Raw genomic sequence first — 15,827 nt, forward strand, 5'->3', positions numbered from 1 at the left:
CTATAAGTAGTTCCTTTTTGTACCCAAGTTCTACGGGTTCTATGATTATGTTTAGTTTTAGGAACATACTTATTTTTAACAACCTTATTTTCATTAGTTTTACTACATTCTCTAGTGGTTGTATTTTCAGAAAAATATTTGAATTTTATGCAAGATTCACATTCATTTTTAGTAACATATTTTTCTTTTTCATAATATAAAACCTTATTTTTTAAATTTCTAATTTCTTCCGCTTGATATAAAAATTTATTTTTCAAACTTCTGTTTTCTTCAGATAAATTTGTAAATTCAGTTTTCAAATTATCATTTATTTTAGAGAAGTTTTCAGAAGTAATTTTCAATTTTTCATTTTCTTCAAGAATATTTTCAAAATTCAATTTTAACTTTTTGAAGTCCTTTTTCAATTTCTTATGAGCTATATCTAATTTTTCAGATTCTACTAATAAAGCAGCATAAGTATCATGCAGTTCATCTTCATCCATATGACTATCATTATCAGAATAGTGTGAACTACTTACTTGGCTGACGTTATCATCATCTGCCATCAAACAGATATTTGCTTCTTCATCTGAGTCGCTTGAATCTGAAATGGTCTCATTGTCGTCTTCCCAGGCAATGTAGGCCTTCTTTTTCTTGAAGAATCTTTTCTCCTTCTTTTCTTCACCCTTCTTTTGATTTGGGCAGTCTGCTTTTAGATGCCCCTTTTCTCCACAGCCGTAACATCGGTAATTTGAGGAAGATGCTTGATTATCTTTCTTTTCGTATCTAAATCTTCCTTTACCTTTAGACTTCATGAACCTGTTTAACCTTTTGATCATGAGACTTAAATTTTCTTCTTCGTCTGAGTCTTCATCTTCTGATTTACCTTTGTTTCTTTCAACTTCCGACTTTAATGCCAAACTCTTCTTGTTGTTTTTGGCTTTTGCTTCTTCTTCATCAAGTCTTCCAAGATCAAGTTCATGCTCTCTCAACTTTCCAAATAATGCAGCCATTGTCATCGTGTTGAGATTTTGTGACTCAGAAATTGCAGTCACTTTTGGTTGCCAAGACCTGTCTAAAGATTTCAAAATTTTAATGTTAAGCTCATCAGTATCGAAAGACTTACCTAATCCAATAAGATGATTTACGATGTTGGTGAAGCGTTTCTGAACATCTACTATTGTTTCCCCTTGCTTCATCCTGAACATTTCGTATTCCTGGATTAATGTATTCTTTCTTGCTCTCTTAACATCATCTGTACCTTCGTGGGTTACTCTAAGTACTTCCCACATTTCTTGTGCAGTTTTACAAATAGAAATCCTGTAAAACTCATCAACAGTTAAAGCAGATGAAATAATATTACGAGCTTTTACATCATTACCAAATTTTCTCTTATCTTCAACAGTCCATTGGTCACGGGGCTTTGGTTCCTGCATATTGTTAATTGGAACAAAAGGACCAGATACAACAGCATCCCAAATATCTATATCAATAGATTCCATAAATATTTGCATTCTTACCTTCCAGAATGCATAGTTCTCACCAGTGAATAGTGGGGGTCTATTGATAGAAGCACCCTCTGCAAAGGTTTGATGTGATCCCGCCATTTGAATGACTATCAAAGCAAGCTCTGATACCAATTGTCAGAGCAGCTGCAGCGGAATGGTTAGCGTGGGAACAAACCAAGAGGGGGGGTGAATTGGTTATTTTCAAATATTATCCCTTTTTAATATTTTTCTCTTAATTTCTTACTAAGCAGATAATTAAACTTAAATAACAGAGTAAGGGAAAGAGAAAAATTACACAGGTATTTTATCCTGGTTCAGATCACTAGGATCCTACGTCCAGTCGCTTATCTCAAACAAGATAAACCTTTTTCACTATCACAAAACTATTACAAATATTAGTCACACAGAAAAACAATTTGTAACAGTTTAGAAATTACCACCTCTCTTGAAACCACAAGAGATGAACTTACACCTCCTTTGAATCTTCACAAAGGATGATCACCTCCTTCGAATGTTTCACGAAGGATGATTCTCTTCCAGACACTTCCTCAGACACACCAAGGATGATCAAGCTATTCCTCTGTCACCGCAGTACCACTTCAGGACTTTGCAGACAAGAGTTTCCTTAGCTTCAGCAATTTCACAGAGTTCTCAAAAGAGTTCAGAGTACTTGAGCACAAGGGAAGAGTTGAAGTTGAGAGAAAATGAGAGTCTATTTATAGACTCATCCAAAGGCTCCTCCATTTTCGCTTTTAGACTTTCTGACTGTGTTAATCGATTAGCTACAGTGGTTAATCGATTAACAACCCAACGGATACTTCAACGGCTCTAAAAACGGCTAGTTTTTCAAACGTTCACCTTGTTAATCGATTAACAGCCCTTGTTAATCGATTAACGCTAATCGATTAACACCCTCTGTTAATCGATTAGCACTGCACTGCTTGGCTTCTTCATGGCGCACTGGAACAATCGATTAACAGCCCTTGTTAATCGATTAACGCTAATCGATTAGCACCTCTTGTTAATCGATTAGCACTGCACAGAATTTTGCTTATGGCTTATTTTTACATCACTTTTGAATGCATACATAAAACTACTAATTTTCCTATGTTCATACAATTATTACAAAAGATTACAAGTCTTCAAAGATCATTCTTCATGAGTCTTGTTTGTTCTTGACTTTGAATTGGACATCATCAAAACTTCATCTTCATCAATTTGCTAACAATCTCCCCCTTTTTGATGATGATCAAAACTTTCTTGATTTAAAGCTTTTGGTAATAATCTGTATTTGAAACACAACTTAAGGAAGAAATAATGGTTAGGGTACTTAGAAATAAGTTTAAGGCTTTAAATATTTCTCCCCCTTTTTGATCATTATGAAAAAGTGATGAATAAGTGCTCCCCCTAATTTGATTAGAAATTATACTCCCCCTTAATAAAAGCATGTAGGCATAGAATAAGAAAAGACAACATACATTTTATTGAATATTAAGATGCAAGCATACAAGGAAATATAAAGAGCACACACTAATAAAAGCATAGAAACATAAATTTCCTAGGGCTCATCATCGCTATCGGGTACATAGAGTTTTGCCAGTTTTTCATCAATCTCCTTAAGATGATTATCAATTGCATCATATCTAAGAGCATGATAAGCCATCATATCATCCATCCGTGATTGCAGCATAGAAGCCATATCTGCAATTTGTCTAGATATACTCTCTAGACTATATTCTTGGGGAGGATGGGATGGTCCAGCAACATTGGTTGGATGAGGCATAGGTATATCTTCATCTTCTTCAGCTGATGCATCATCTTCTGGTGCAATATCATCTTCAGCACGGACAAACATATTTCCTTGGCGTATAAATCCCATTTGATGCAAAGCTGATTCCTCAATTTCATGACTTCTTAAGACGGATAGATGTTTCTCTCCGGTGACATCAACTCCTTTATACACACATATTAAGGAAATAAGGAGGGGATATGGAAGATGACTTCTATCATACCTCTTTGCCCGGACAATAGTGTCGGAGATAAGATCCACCCAATTGATTTTGATATTTTGAGTAATGGCAGACATGATCATGAGATCAATTTCAAAGCATTGGGCTAGGTTTGAGCCTCTTGGACACAACAACCATACAATAAGATAATGAAGAACCCTTTCCTCCATTCTAAGATTTCCTACAAGAAGATATCGCCTATTTGGTAGAGGTTGTTGAGGGTTGCGCATGAAAGAACGATATGCCAAAATTTTGTTAAAATCACCAAAGTCATTTGGCACATGCATGGTATTTTCTAAGATGGGAAGATGAGCAACATTGGTCCAAATGTCATTATCCAGAATGATATCTATCCCTTTTACACGAGTGTAAATAATACCATTTTGGGATTTTAGATTGTAGTAGAATACTCTTACCAAATCTGGATAGTAATCCCCTTGTAGTTGCAGGAGATGTTGGACACCTTGCTCAATCAATTGCTGAGAAAATTGAAATTGATGTGTGGTAAACCAATTGAGATCTACAAATTTTTGACGAAGAATCTTGCGTTCTTTCCACATTTGTAGATATTCTTCATGCTTTCCATCATCGGAAATCCACCCTTGAATGTTCGGACCACGTGCAATAGGTGTGCTTTCCGATCCATAGCTTCTTCTTCTTCTTCTTCTTGATGGTTCAGCCATGAGAGCAAGAGATTTGAATTTTGAGAGAAGAAATGAAGTGATTTTGAGTTGTAGAGGGATGGGTAAAGTGAGTGGGTAAAAATGAGGGATGGTATGGGTTTAAATAGGCTAAAAAATGACCCCCCAACGTTCAAATTCAAAAAGTTACCGTTTATAGCCGTTTATAACGGCTAGATTCTACAGAATTTACTGCAGGTTACCGTTGTTAATCGATTAACAGGGTGTGTTAATCGATTAACGTTAATCGATTAACAGGACGTGTTAATCGATTAACAGACGCTGATTTCCGAAAATCAGCAAATTGTTCTGCTTTTCAATTTTTAACATGTTTTTAATATCCCTAGGTCTCTTCTAAGCTCATAGAATCTATCTTTAGGCAATGCTTTGGTGAAAATATCAGCTAATTGGTGTTGGGTATCAATATACTCTATTTCACAATCTCCTTTTTGCACATGATCTCTAAGAAAGTGATGCTTAATCTCAATGTGCTTGGTTCTAGAGTGCATTATGGGATTCTTTGTAAGGTTTATTGCACTTGTATTATCACACTTAAGTGGTATATGATCTAAGTGAATGTCATAATCTTCTAATTGCTGTTTCATCCATAAGATTTGTGCACAGCAATTTCCCGCAGCAATATATTCAGCCTCAGTGGTAGATAAGGCTACACAGGCTTGTTTCTTAGAATGCCAAGAAACTAAGGAGCTACCTAGAAGATGACATGTTCCACTAGTGCTTTTTCTATCTATCTTACAACCTCCATAATCAGCATCTGAAAATCCTACAAGACTAGGTTCCGTTCCAGATGGATACCATAAACCAAATGATGCAGTTCCCTTAAGATATTTCAATATTCTTTTAACTGCAGTAAGGTGAGATTCTCTAGGACTAGATTGATACCTAGCGCACACACAAACACTTTGCATAATATCTGGTCGACTAGCAGTGAGATATAGCAAAGAACCTATCATACATCTATATTTAGTTTGATTTACCTCTTTACCTGACTCATCTTTGTCAAGATAGCAAGAAGTTCCCATAGGAGTAGATGCTTCCTTTGCTTTGTCCATTTCAAACTTCTTAAGAATTTCTCTACAATACTTAGTTTGAGAAATGAACGTACCTTCTTTCATTTGCTTAATTTGAAGGCCAAGGAAGAATGTTAATTCTCCCATCATAGACATTTCAAATTCACCTTGCATAGTCTTAGAAAATTCCTCACAAAGAGATTTATTAGTTGATCCAAAAATAATATCATCAACATATACTTGAATAATCAAAATATGTTTTCCGACTCTCTTAATAAACAAAGTGGAATCAACTTTTCCTCTATTGAAATCATTTTCTAAAAGAAAATTACTAAGTCTTTCATACCAAGATCTAGGTGCTTGTTTTAAACCATAAAGTGCTTTCTTTAATTTATAGATGTGATTTGGAAATTTAAAATCTTCAAAACCGGGTGGTTGTTCAACATACACATCTTCTTTTATAAAACCATTTAGAAATGCACTTTTAACATCCATTTGAAATAATTTAAATTTCATTATGGATGCATAAGCAAGAAGAAGGCGTATTGCCTCTAACCTGGCAACTGGAGCATATGTCTCATCATAATCTATACCTTCTTCTTGACTATATCCTTGAGCCACAAGCCTAGCTTTATTCTTGGTGATGTTTCCATCTTCATCCAGTTTGTTTCTAAATACCCATTTTGTTCCAATTACTTGATGAGTATCTTCTCTAGGAATCAATTCCCAAACTTGATTTCTTTCAAACTGGTTGAGTTCTTCTTGCATTGCTATACACCATTGTTCATCTTGAAGAGCTTCCTTAATGTTCTTAGGTTCAATCTGCGACATAAAAGCTACATTCATACAAAAATTAACTAAATTTCTTCTAGTGTTTACCCCTTTTGATATGTCGCCAATGATGTTGTCCAATGATAATCCTCTAGGTTGTTGCCATATTTTGTTTAGATCTTCATCATCTTGAGGATTATTCATTTTCTCTTCATTGGTTGTCTTTTGCAAGTCTTCATTTTCACCTGCATCTGATTCATCTGACTCAAGAGGTTTTACCTCAAGGTCCACAATTTCATCAAAGACAACATGCACAGATTCTTCTATTTCAAGTGTTTTCCGATTAAAAACTCTATAAGCTTTGCTAGTTAGAGAATATCCTAGAAAAATAGCTTCATCGGATTTGGAATCAAATTTTCCTAAATTTTGTTTTCCATTATTTAAGACAAAACATTTGCATCCAAAAATTCTTAAATGTGAAACATTTGGTTTTCTACTTTTAAAAAGTTCATAAGGAGTACATTTCAAAATAGGCCTAATAAGCATTCTATTTAATACATAACATGCAGTACTCACAGCATCAGCCCAAAATTGTTTAGGAACACTATATTCATTTAACATAGTTCTAGCAAGTTCCTCTAAGGATCTATTCTTTCTTTCTACAACTCCATTTTGTTGAGGAGTTCTAGGTGCAGAAAAATTATGAGAAATGCCATATTCTTCACAAAAAGTTTCAAAAGATTCATTTTGAAATTCACCTCCATGGTCACTTCTAATAGCCTTTATTTTCAAGTCCTTTTCATTTTGAACTAAATTTGCAAACTTTTTAAATTCTTTGAAAGCTTCACTTTTAAGAGTAAGAAAGAAAGTCCAAGTATATCTTGAATAATCATCCACAATAACTAAAGCATAATAATTTCCTCCAAAACTTTTTATCCTAGAGGGACCAAATAAATCCATGTGCAAAAGTTCTAAGGGTTTTAAACTAGAAACAACATTTTTCGAATGGAAAGATGATTTCACTTGTTTTCCCTTTTGACATGCATCACACAATTTATTTTTCACATATTTTAGTTTTGGTAGACCAATTACTAAGTCTTTAGAAATGAGTTTATTCAATTGTTGCATATGAATATGTGCAGCTCTTTTATGCCATAACCATGGATTTTCTTCTTTTACTACTAAACATGAAATATTCCTATTTGATGCATTTTCTAAATCAATCAAATAAATATTGTTATGCCTAATTCCTTTCAAAGCAATTTCAGAAGAATCATTTTTATAAATAGTGCAAGAATTTTGTTCGAAGGTTACCTTGAATCCTTTATCGCATAATTGACTAATGCTAATTAAGTTATGCTTTAATCCTTTCACATATAGCACGTCTTTGATCATCAAGGTATCTTCACTTCCAATATCTCCAATTCCAAGGATTTTTCCTTTGTTGTTATCACCATAGGTGACAAAGCCTCGTTCCTTTTTCCGGAAGCTTGTAAATTTCTTTTTATCTCCGGTCATGTGTTTTGAACATCCACTGTCAAGACACCACATATACTTCCTTGGTTTTGATAATTCCTACAACATAAAAAGAACAAGCTATTTAGGTACCCAACTACTTTGTATGGGTCCTTTGGGTTAGATTTAAAAAGATTAAAATCATTTTGCAACCCAAGCATATCTTCCACTTGGAACACCATAATGCTTAATTTTACATTTATTAGATGTATGACCCTTTTTCATACAATAAAAGCATGATGCAACATTTGTGTTCCTATAAGTAGTTCCTTTTTGTACCCAAGTTCTACGGGTTCTATGATTATGTTTAGTTTTAGGAACATACTTATTTTTAACAACCTTATTTTCATTAGTTTTACTACATTCTCTAGTGGTTGTATTTTCAGAAAAATATTTGAATTTTATGCAAGATTCACATTCATTTTTAGTAACATATTTTTCTTTTTCATAATATAAAACCTTATTTTTTAAATTTCTAATTTCTTCCGCTTGATATAAAAATTTATTTTTCAAACTTCTGTTTTCTTCAGATAAATTTGTAAATTCAGTTTTCAAATTATCATTTATTTTAGAGAAGTTTTCAGAAGTAATTTTCAATTTTTCATTTTCTTCAAGAATATTTTCAAAATTCAATTTTAACTTTTTGAAGTCCTTTTTCAATTTCTTATGAGCTATATCTAATTTTTCAGATTCTACTAATAAAGCAGCATAAGTATCATGCAGTTCATCTTCATCCATATGACTATCATTATCAGAATAGTGTGAACTACTTACTTGGCTGACGTTATCATCATCTGCCATCAAACAGATATTTGCTTCTTCATCTGAGTCGCTTGAATCTGAAATGGTCTCATTGTCGTCTTCCCAGGCAATGTAGGCCTTCTTTTTCTTGAAGAATCTTTTCTCCTTCTTTTCTTCACCCTTCTTTTGATTTGGGCAGTCTGCTTTTAGATGCCCCTTTTCTCCACAGCCGTAACATCGGTAATTTGAGGAAGATGCTTGATTATCTTTCTTTTCGTATCTAAATCTTCCTTTACCTTTAGACTTCATGAACCTGTTTAACCTTTTGATCATGAGACTTAAATTTTCTTCTTCGTCTGAGTCTTCATCTTCTGATTTACCTTTGTTTCTTTCAACTTCCGACTTTAATGCCAAACTCTTCTTGTTGTTTTTGGCTTTTGCTTCTTCTTCATCAAGTCTTCCAAGATCAAGTTCATGCTCTCTCAACTTTCCAAATAATGCAGCCATTGTCATCGTGTTGAGATTTTGTGACTCAGAAATTGCAGTCACTTTTGGTTGCCAAGACCTGTCTAAAGATTTCAAAATTTTAATGTTAAGCTCATCAGTATCGAAAGACTTACCTAATCCAATAAGATGATTTACGATGTTGGTGAAGCGTTTCTGAACATCTACTATTGTTTCCCCTTGCTTCATCCTGAACATTTCGTATTCCTGGATTAATGTATTCTTTCTTGCTCTCTTAACATCATCTGTACCTTCGTGGGTTACTCTAAGTACTTCCCACATTTCTTGTGCAGTTTTACAAATAGAAATCCTGTAAAACTCATCAACAGTTAAAGCAGATGAAATAATATTACGAGCTTTTACATCATTACCAAATTTTCTCTTATCTTCAACAGTCCATTGGTCACGGGGCTTTGGTTCCTGCATATTGTTAATTGGAACAAAAGGACCAGATACAACAGCATCCCAAATATCTATATCAATAGATTCCATAAATATTTGCATTCTTACCTTCCAGAATGCATAGTTCTCACCAGTGAATAGTGGGGGTCTATTGATAGAAGCACCCTCTGCAAAGGTTTGATGTGATCCCGCCATTTGAATGACTATCAAAGCAAGCTCTGATACCAATTGTCAGAGCAGCTGCAGCGGAATGGTTAGCGTGGGAACAAACCAAGAGGGGGGGTGAATTGGTTATTTTCAAATATTATCCCTTTTTAATATTTTTCTCTTAATTTCTTACTAAGCAGATAATTAAACTTAAATAACAGAGTAAGGGAAAGAGAAAAATTACACAGGTATTTTATCCTGGTTCAGATCACTAGGATCCTACGTCCAGTCGCTTATCTCAAACAAGATAAACCTTTTTCACTATCACAAAACTATTACAAATATTAGTCACACAGAAAAACAATTTGTAACAGTTTAGAAATTACCACCTCTCTTGAAACCACAAGAGATGAACTTACACCTCCTTTGAATCTTCACAAAGGATGATCACCTCCTTCGAATGCTTCACGAAGGATGATTCTCTTCCAGACACTTCCTCAGACACACCAAGGATGATCAAGCTATTCCTCTGTCACCGCAGTACCACTTCAGGACTTTGCAGACAAGAGTTTCCTTAGCTTCAGCAATTTCACAGAGTTCTCAAAAGAGTTCAGAGTACTTGAGCACAAGGGAAGAGTTGAAGTTGAGAGAAAATGAGAGTCTATTTATAGACTCATCCAAAGGCTCCTCCATTTTCGCTTTTAGACTTTCTGACTGTGTTAATCGATTAGCTACAGTGGTTAATCGATTAACAACCCAACGGATACTTCAACGGCTCTAAAAACGGCTAGTTTTTCAAACGTTCACCTTGTTAATCGATTAACAGCCCTTGTTAATCGATTAACGCTAATCGATTAACACCCTCTGTTAATCGATTAGCACTGCACTGCTTGGCTTCTTCATGGCGCACTGGAACAATCGATTAACAGCCCTTGTTAATCGATTAACGCTAATCGATTAGCACCTCTTGTTAATCGATTAGCACTGCACAGAATTTTGCTTATGGCTTATTTTTACATCACTTTTGAATGCATACATAAAACTACTAATTTTCCTATGTTCATACAATTATTACAAAAGATTACAAGTCTTCAAAGATCATTCTTCATGAGTCTTGTTTGTTCTTGACTTTGAATTGGACATCATCAAAACTTCATCTTCATCAATTTGCTAACATTATTTATTTATAAATGAAGTGTTTGTAAAAAAAAGCATGGAAAGCTGAACATATTTTTTTTTTACTTTTTAGTTTATTAATTTATTGATTTGTAAATTAATTTTTAAATACTTTTAAAGTTAAGTAATTATATTTTAATTATAATTATATTTTAAGTAAATTATGAATTTATAATTAAGTTAATTTTGTTTTATTTAATGAATTAATTATTATTAATTTAATAAAATTTAATTGATTTTGTTTTGAATTGTTTTATTTTTAAAGAAGAACGGGGAGAAGGAAAAGAAGAGGAATTTGATTTCCATGAAAGTGGTGGAGTGTGGGGATGCATTCATATATTGATGGGGGATCATTATTGAAGCGGTTGGAAGTTGGAGAAAGTTAAAAATTTTAACTACTACATTAAATATTACGGGCAAAAGAGGAATGTAGAAGTGCAGGAAACACTGAGTGGTGGTGGAGGAAGCAATACTCTAACACTTAATAGATTCTTAGTAGTGGAGCCCAAAGAATTTGTTGGACCTTTTAATTTTTATTTTGATTTTGACAAGGTTTTTTTATATTTTATAAATTAGTTTTATAAAATTAAATTAAATTTATTTTCTAATATAATATCACAAGGATATGTTGATTCTATGTATGAGAGACACAAACATGACGTAAAAAATATTAAGAAAATGAGTTTTTTTTTGTCAATTATACTTACCATTTTAGTTTTTTCAAACACTAATAAAATTTAAAAAAAGAACCATGATATCAGTACAAATTAAAAATTAGCGCAATAAGATTATAATAATCATAAATAATCAGTACAATAATTAATATAATATAATCAATACAAAATAATCAGTACAATAATTAATATTCTTATATTTATCAATCAAAAATAATTAATTTTTAATGACCTCAAACAATACAAGAACTCACGACAAAATTGTCCAAAAATCAGTACAAATTAAAAATTAGCGAATTGAGACTATATTAATCATAAATAATCAGTACAATTAGTAGAATAATCAGTACAATAATCAGTACAATAAATAATCAGTACAATAATTAATATTCTTATATTTATCAATCAAAAATAGTTAATTTTTAATGACCTCAAACAATACAAGAACTCACGACAAAATTGTCCAAAAATCAGTACAAATTAAAAATTAGCGAATTAAGATTATATTAATCATAAATAATCAGTACAATAATTAGTAGAATAATCAGTACAATAAATAATCAGTACAATAATTAATATTCTTATATTTATCAATAAAAAATAGTTAATTTTTAATGACTCAAACAATACAAGAACTCACGACAAAATTGTCCAAAAATCAGTACAAATTAAAAATTAGCGAATTAAGATTATATTAATCATAAATAATCAGTACAATAATTAGTAGAATAATCAGTACAATAAATAATCAGTACAATAATTAATATTCTTATATTTATCAATCAAAAATAATATTCTTTATTAAATTAAATAGTTTATTAATTACGTATTGGTTTTTCTGTCACAGGAAAAATTGATCTTGTTGTTTTTGGTATTGTAATAAAAACCAATAAAGGAATGTGGAAAACAATTGAGCACCACTTATTTTTATGGAATCTACAACACACTAACTCTGCCCATAAATAACACTCTCTCTTCTCTTCTGCAAGCCCAACATAAATTATATATCGCGTCTCTCTCTCTTCTCTCTCTTTCTTTCACTTTTCTTGGTACTTATCAAGAGACTGTCATGGAGAAGTTGAACGTGGTGCATGCATTGAAGCCAGTTCTGCTAATGGTGTTGGTGCAGGTTGCAAATGCTTGGGTCAATGTTCTCTACAAGCTCGCCCTTAACGATGGCATGAACTTGAGTATCATCGTCGCTTACCGCTATGTTTTTGCAACTGTTTTCATTGCTCCATTAGCTTTTCTTATTGAAAGGTTCTTCCTTCTTTTCTCATTCTTCCCTTCTTAATCTTTCGTTTTCTGATTATGTACGCAGACTGAAAATCATAAAAACGAAAAAGAAGAATAGTCAAATCGAAATTCAAGAGTGATTTTTTTTTTTCCAATCAACCCACTTAGGATTACTATTTGGGATAAATTAAGAAGCAATAGCAATAGTGTATGAGGTACACCCACTTGAAGAAATTAAGAAATAAATGTAAAAGATGATGATTTGCAGGAAGACGAGGACGAAGATGACTTGGACGATACTTTTTCAGGCATTCGTATGCGGCTTAATTGGGTAGGTAATTTCTTCTTTATTCCTATTCCATATATGCTCATCCACGTAGAATCGTAACCTTCTCTAACTCTTTCTGCTAACTTCATTCAATTGGTTTTTCTTTTCTTTTCTTTTTTCGTCAACTTTTTCCAAAGAAGTTGCTATACACGTTAAGATTCAACCATGCACACTAACACCCATTTTTTCGATAAATCATTATATAATCCCAATCATTACATGCCCATAGTTTTAATTAATTTCCATAAGTAATAATAAAATCTACATTAACATTCCATTTCTCATTCTATGCTAATTTCTTATAATGATATAAGCCTAATAATTACTAGAGTGTTTGTTTTAATTAATTAAGAAGTTAAGCAATTACTTTATTTTAAAAATTACGGAGCAACGTATTAAAAATAAAAATAAAAATAAAACACGTTTAATATCTTTTTAATTCTTTATCCCGTATGAAGGTGGTGATTAGTATTTATGAAATTATCATTTCCAAATATATACTTTTAACTGGGACCATCAATTATTATTGTTTTAAAGTGCGAGACATTTCTAGCGTTTAACTAGATAGATTTCTTTTGATCGAGGAGACATAATAATTTAATGTTTATTCAGAACAAAATATCTAAGTGGGAACAATATCATGTTCATGGCATAGTATTATGCAGCTTTAAACTGGAGGCTATAAGAGGCGAAAACAAAGGAATAAGTTCTGAAATTAGTATGGAATATATGTATTGTACCACCCCAACATTTAACCCTACTTTATATTTATTTCCAATTTATATTATTATTTAAATATAATATTATATTATTAAAAAATAGTTTTCAAGTACGTACTTCATAAAAAAGGTGTATATCAAAATATTATTTTCCTCTAAAAATAATTTATATTATGGAATTCGATATGATAATAATTTTTTTTAATAATTTTTTAACGATGAATTATATGTTATTATTTTATTTATATGTATATTTAAAACGACCAATAATAAATTATTGGTTAAAAATGGTTGATAAGAAAAATTGTCAACAGAACTTTTTTCTTATATTATTATTATATATAATATTTTCATCGTGTTCTTAGTCTGTTTGATGTATGTAGTATTTTTGTAGCATTGACGAATATGTAGAATGCTTGTGATGAATTTATACGCAGTGGAGCATTGCCTCAAAACTTAAACATGGAAGCAATCGCTTTAACTTCAGTAACGTTCACTACTGCCATATCCAATCTCATCCCAGCTCTCACCTTCATCATATCCCTTTCCTTCGGGTAAGAAGCTTTAAACATGAACATTTTTAGATTGTAGTTGTTTTAATCTGTGATTAAAATGAAAGTTGAATATAATATGTCTGTTTTTTGGTGAATGTGTTGAGATTGGAGAGATTGAATTTAAAAACAGCAGGAGGGAAGGCGAAGATAATTGGAACAATAACTGGAATTAGTGGAGCAATGATTCTAACTTTCTTGAAAGGCCCAGAAGTTCAGATGCTTTCGTTCCACATGAATCTTTTCAACCATCCAAGTGGCAATGTCGTACATCCACACGCTACTTCTGGCGTTATGACCATATTCGGTGCACTCGCGTCTGTCGCAAGCAACGTCTCTTATGCACTATGGCTTATCATTCAGGTCGGTTTTATTTTTGCGTTCTAGCTAATGACGTTTATGTGTTTGAAGAATTGTTTATGTGAACATGCTTTTGATGAGTAATCTTATAGCGCAGGCAAAAATGAGTGAAAGATACCCTTGTCCTTATTCAAGCACAGCGTTAATGTCCCTAATGGGGGCACTGTTATCCGTTTCTTATGCATTTTGTGTTGAAAGGGATTTGAGTCAGTGGAGATTGGGCTGGAATATCAGACTGTTGACTGTAGCTTATGCGGTGTGTATGCTATTCTTTCTATTCATTATTTTTTTTTATTTCTATTTGGACTCACATATATATACTAGCTATATGTATATATAGCAACCCAATGTCTTTGTTGGGAGCATGTGGGAGCCCACAGATCATTGACTATCATGATCTGTCACTGAATATACTAGTATAATATTTGACTAATTGAGACCATATACTAAGGTTTTACATTTTATTTATTTAAGTGGATGGATATATGTGAATTATTGATGTAGGGTATAGTGGTTTCTGGAGTGATGGTGGCTGTGATTTCGTGGTGTGTACGCGCGAGAGGTCCATTGTTTGTCTCTATTTTTAGCCCTCTTATGCTTGTGGTTGTGGCCTTTGCTGGATCCACTATTTTGGACGAGAAGCTATATCTTGGGAGGTAAATATATATTATTAATGTTTGTCGTTGTGCCATCTTTGCAATAACTAATGCTTATGTAATGCTCCAATACACATATATAACCCTTACAAAATGAATTTTATACAACTAGTTGAGTTACATATGGTTAACAACGCATCTATTCTCTCTGTTAAGTGACATATCCCCTCACTCATCAACTTATAATAAAGTATTTGGCCTATCCTCCAAAAAAAAGGCAAAACAACTCAGCTATTTGGTGTTTGGGTGGGATGTAGGGTTGGATCATGGTGAAGTAGTTTGTCTTTTATATATACCATCTCTGGTTGATACAATGGGGAATTTTTTTTTTTGGGTTGAAATTTGCTGGCATATAGATGGTAATGGCTTCCTTTAACTATTTAGTTTTGTTGGTTTCAGCATAATTGGATCAGTGATGATTATTTGCGGATTATACGTGGTTCTGTGGGGTAAAAGCAAAGAGATGAAGAAGAATCAACCGGTTCCATCAGAAAGCGCCCATAAATTAGACACAGTAGAAATAATGGTCAAACCTCGAGTAGAAGAAAAGAGCAACAATAGCAATAGCCTGGTGAATGCAGTAAATGCGGTTGGGGAAAATGGAGAGAAGAAGTAATATCTCAGAAGAACTAAACATCCCTTAATCCAAGGCATTTACTATACAAGTAATGTAGATAGCTTGCCATTCTTTTCTAATTGCCCCCAACATGCTATGGCCATTTTTTTTTTGTAGTGTTGGAGAAGGTGAGGCATGGCTAATTATAATTTCATTTCTCTTGCTCCTTCATTTTCTATATACAAAACTTAAAAATGGCTCTGCTTAGGCTATTTCTAGTATCA

General features: G+C 32.8%; 1 protein-coding gene across 1 annotated transcript; it reads left to right on the top strand.

Annotated features, from left to right (window-relative positions):
• The first annotated feature begins 12,107 nt into the window (after positions 1 to 12,107).
• LOC108341919 (WAT1-related protein At1g68170) lies at positions 12,108 to 15,827 on the top strand. The gene is made up of 7 exons (XM_017579603.2): positions 12,108 to 12,397; positions 12,642 to 12,704; positions 13,858 to 13,974; positions 14,079 to 14,334; positions 14,429 to 14,587; positions 14,836 to 14,987; positions 15,387 to 15,827. Exons 1-7 carry the CDS (start codon positions 12,207 to 12,209, stop codon positions 15,601 to 15,603), a joined length of 1,155 nt encoding a protein of 384 aa, XP_017435092.1. The 5' UTR covers positions 12,108 to 12,206; the 3' UTR covers positions 15,604 to 15,827.

The sequence above is a fragment of the Vigna angularis genome, chromosome 6 (genome assembly GCF_016808095.1).
Source record: "Vigna angularis cultivar LongXiaoDou No.4 chromosome 6, ASM1680809v1, whole genome shotgun sequence".
NCBI classification, from domain to species: domain Eukaryota; kingdom Viridiplantae; phylum Streptophyta; class Magnoliopsida; order Fabales; family Fabaceae; genus Vigna; species Vigna angularis.

What these genes read in the sequence shown, in the direction of transcription:
- LOC108341919 (XM_017579603.2), top strand. Translation starts at nt 12,207, where the DNA reads ATGGAGAAGTTGAACGTGGTGCATGCATTGAAGCCAGTTCTGCTAATG. An exon ending in TGTTGACTGTAGCTTATGCG is followed by an intron (nt 14,588 to 14,835) that starts GTGTGTATGCTA and finishes TTATTGATGTAG; the next exon opens with GGTATAGTGGTTTCTGGAGT. An exon ending in GAGAAGCTATATCTTGGGAG is followed by an intron (nt 14,988 to 15,386) that starts GTAAATATATAT and finishes TGTTGGTTTCAG; the next exon opens with CATAATTGGATCAGTGATGA.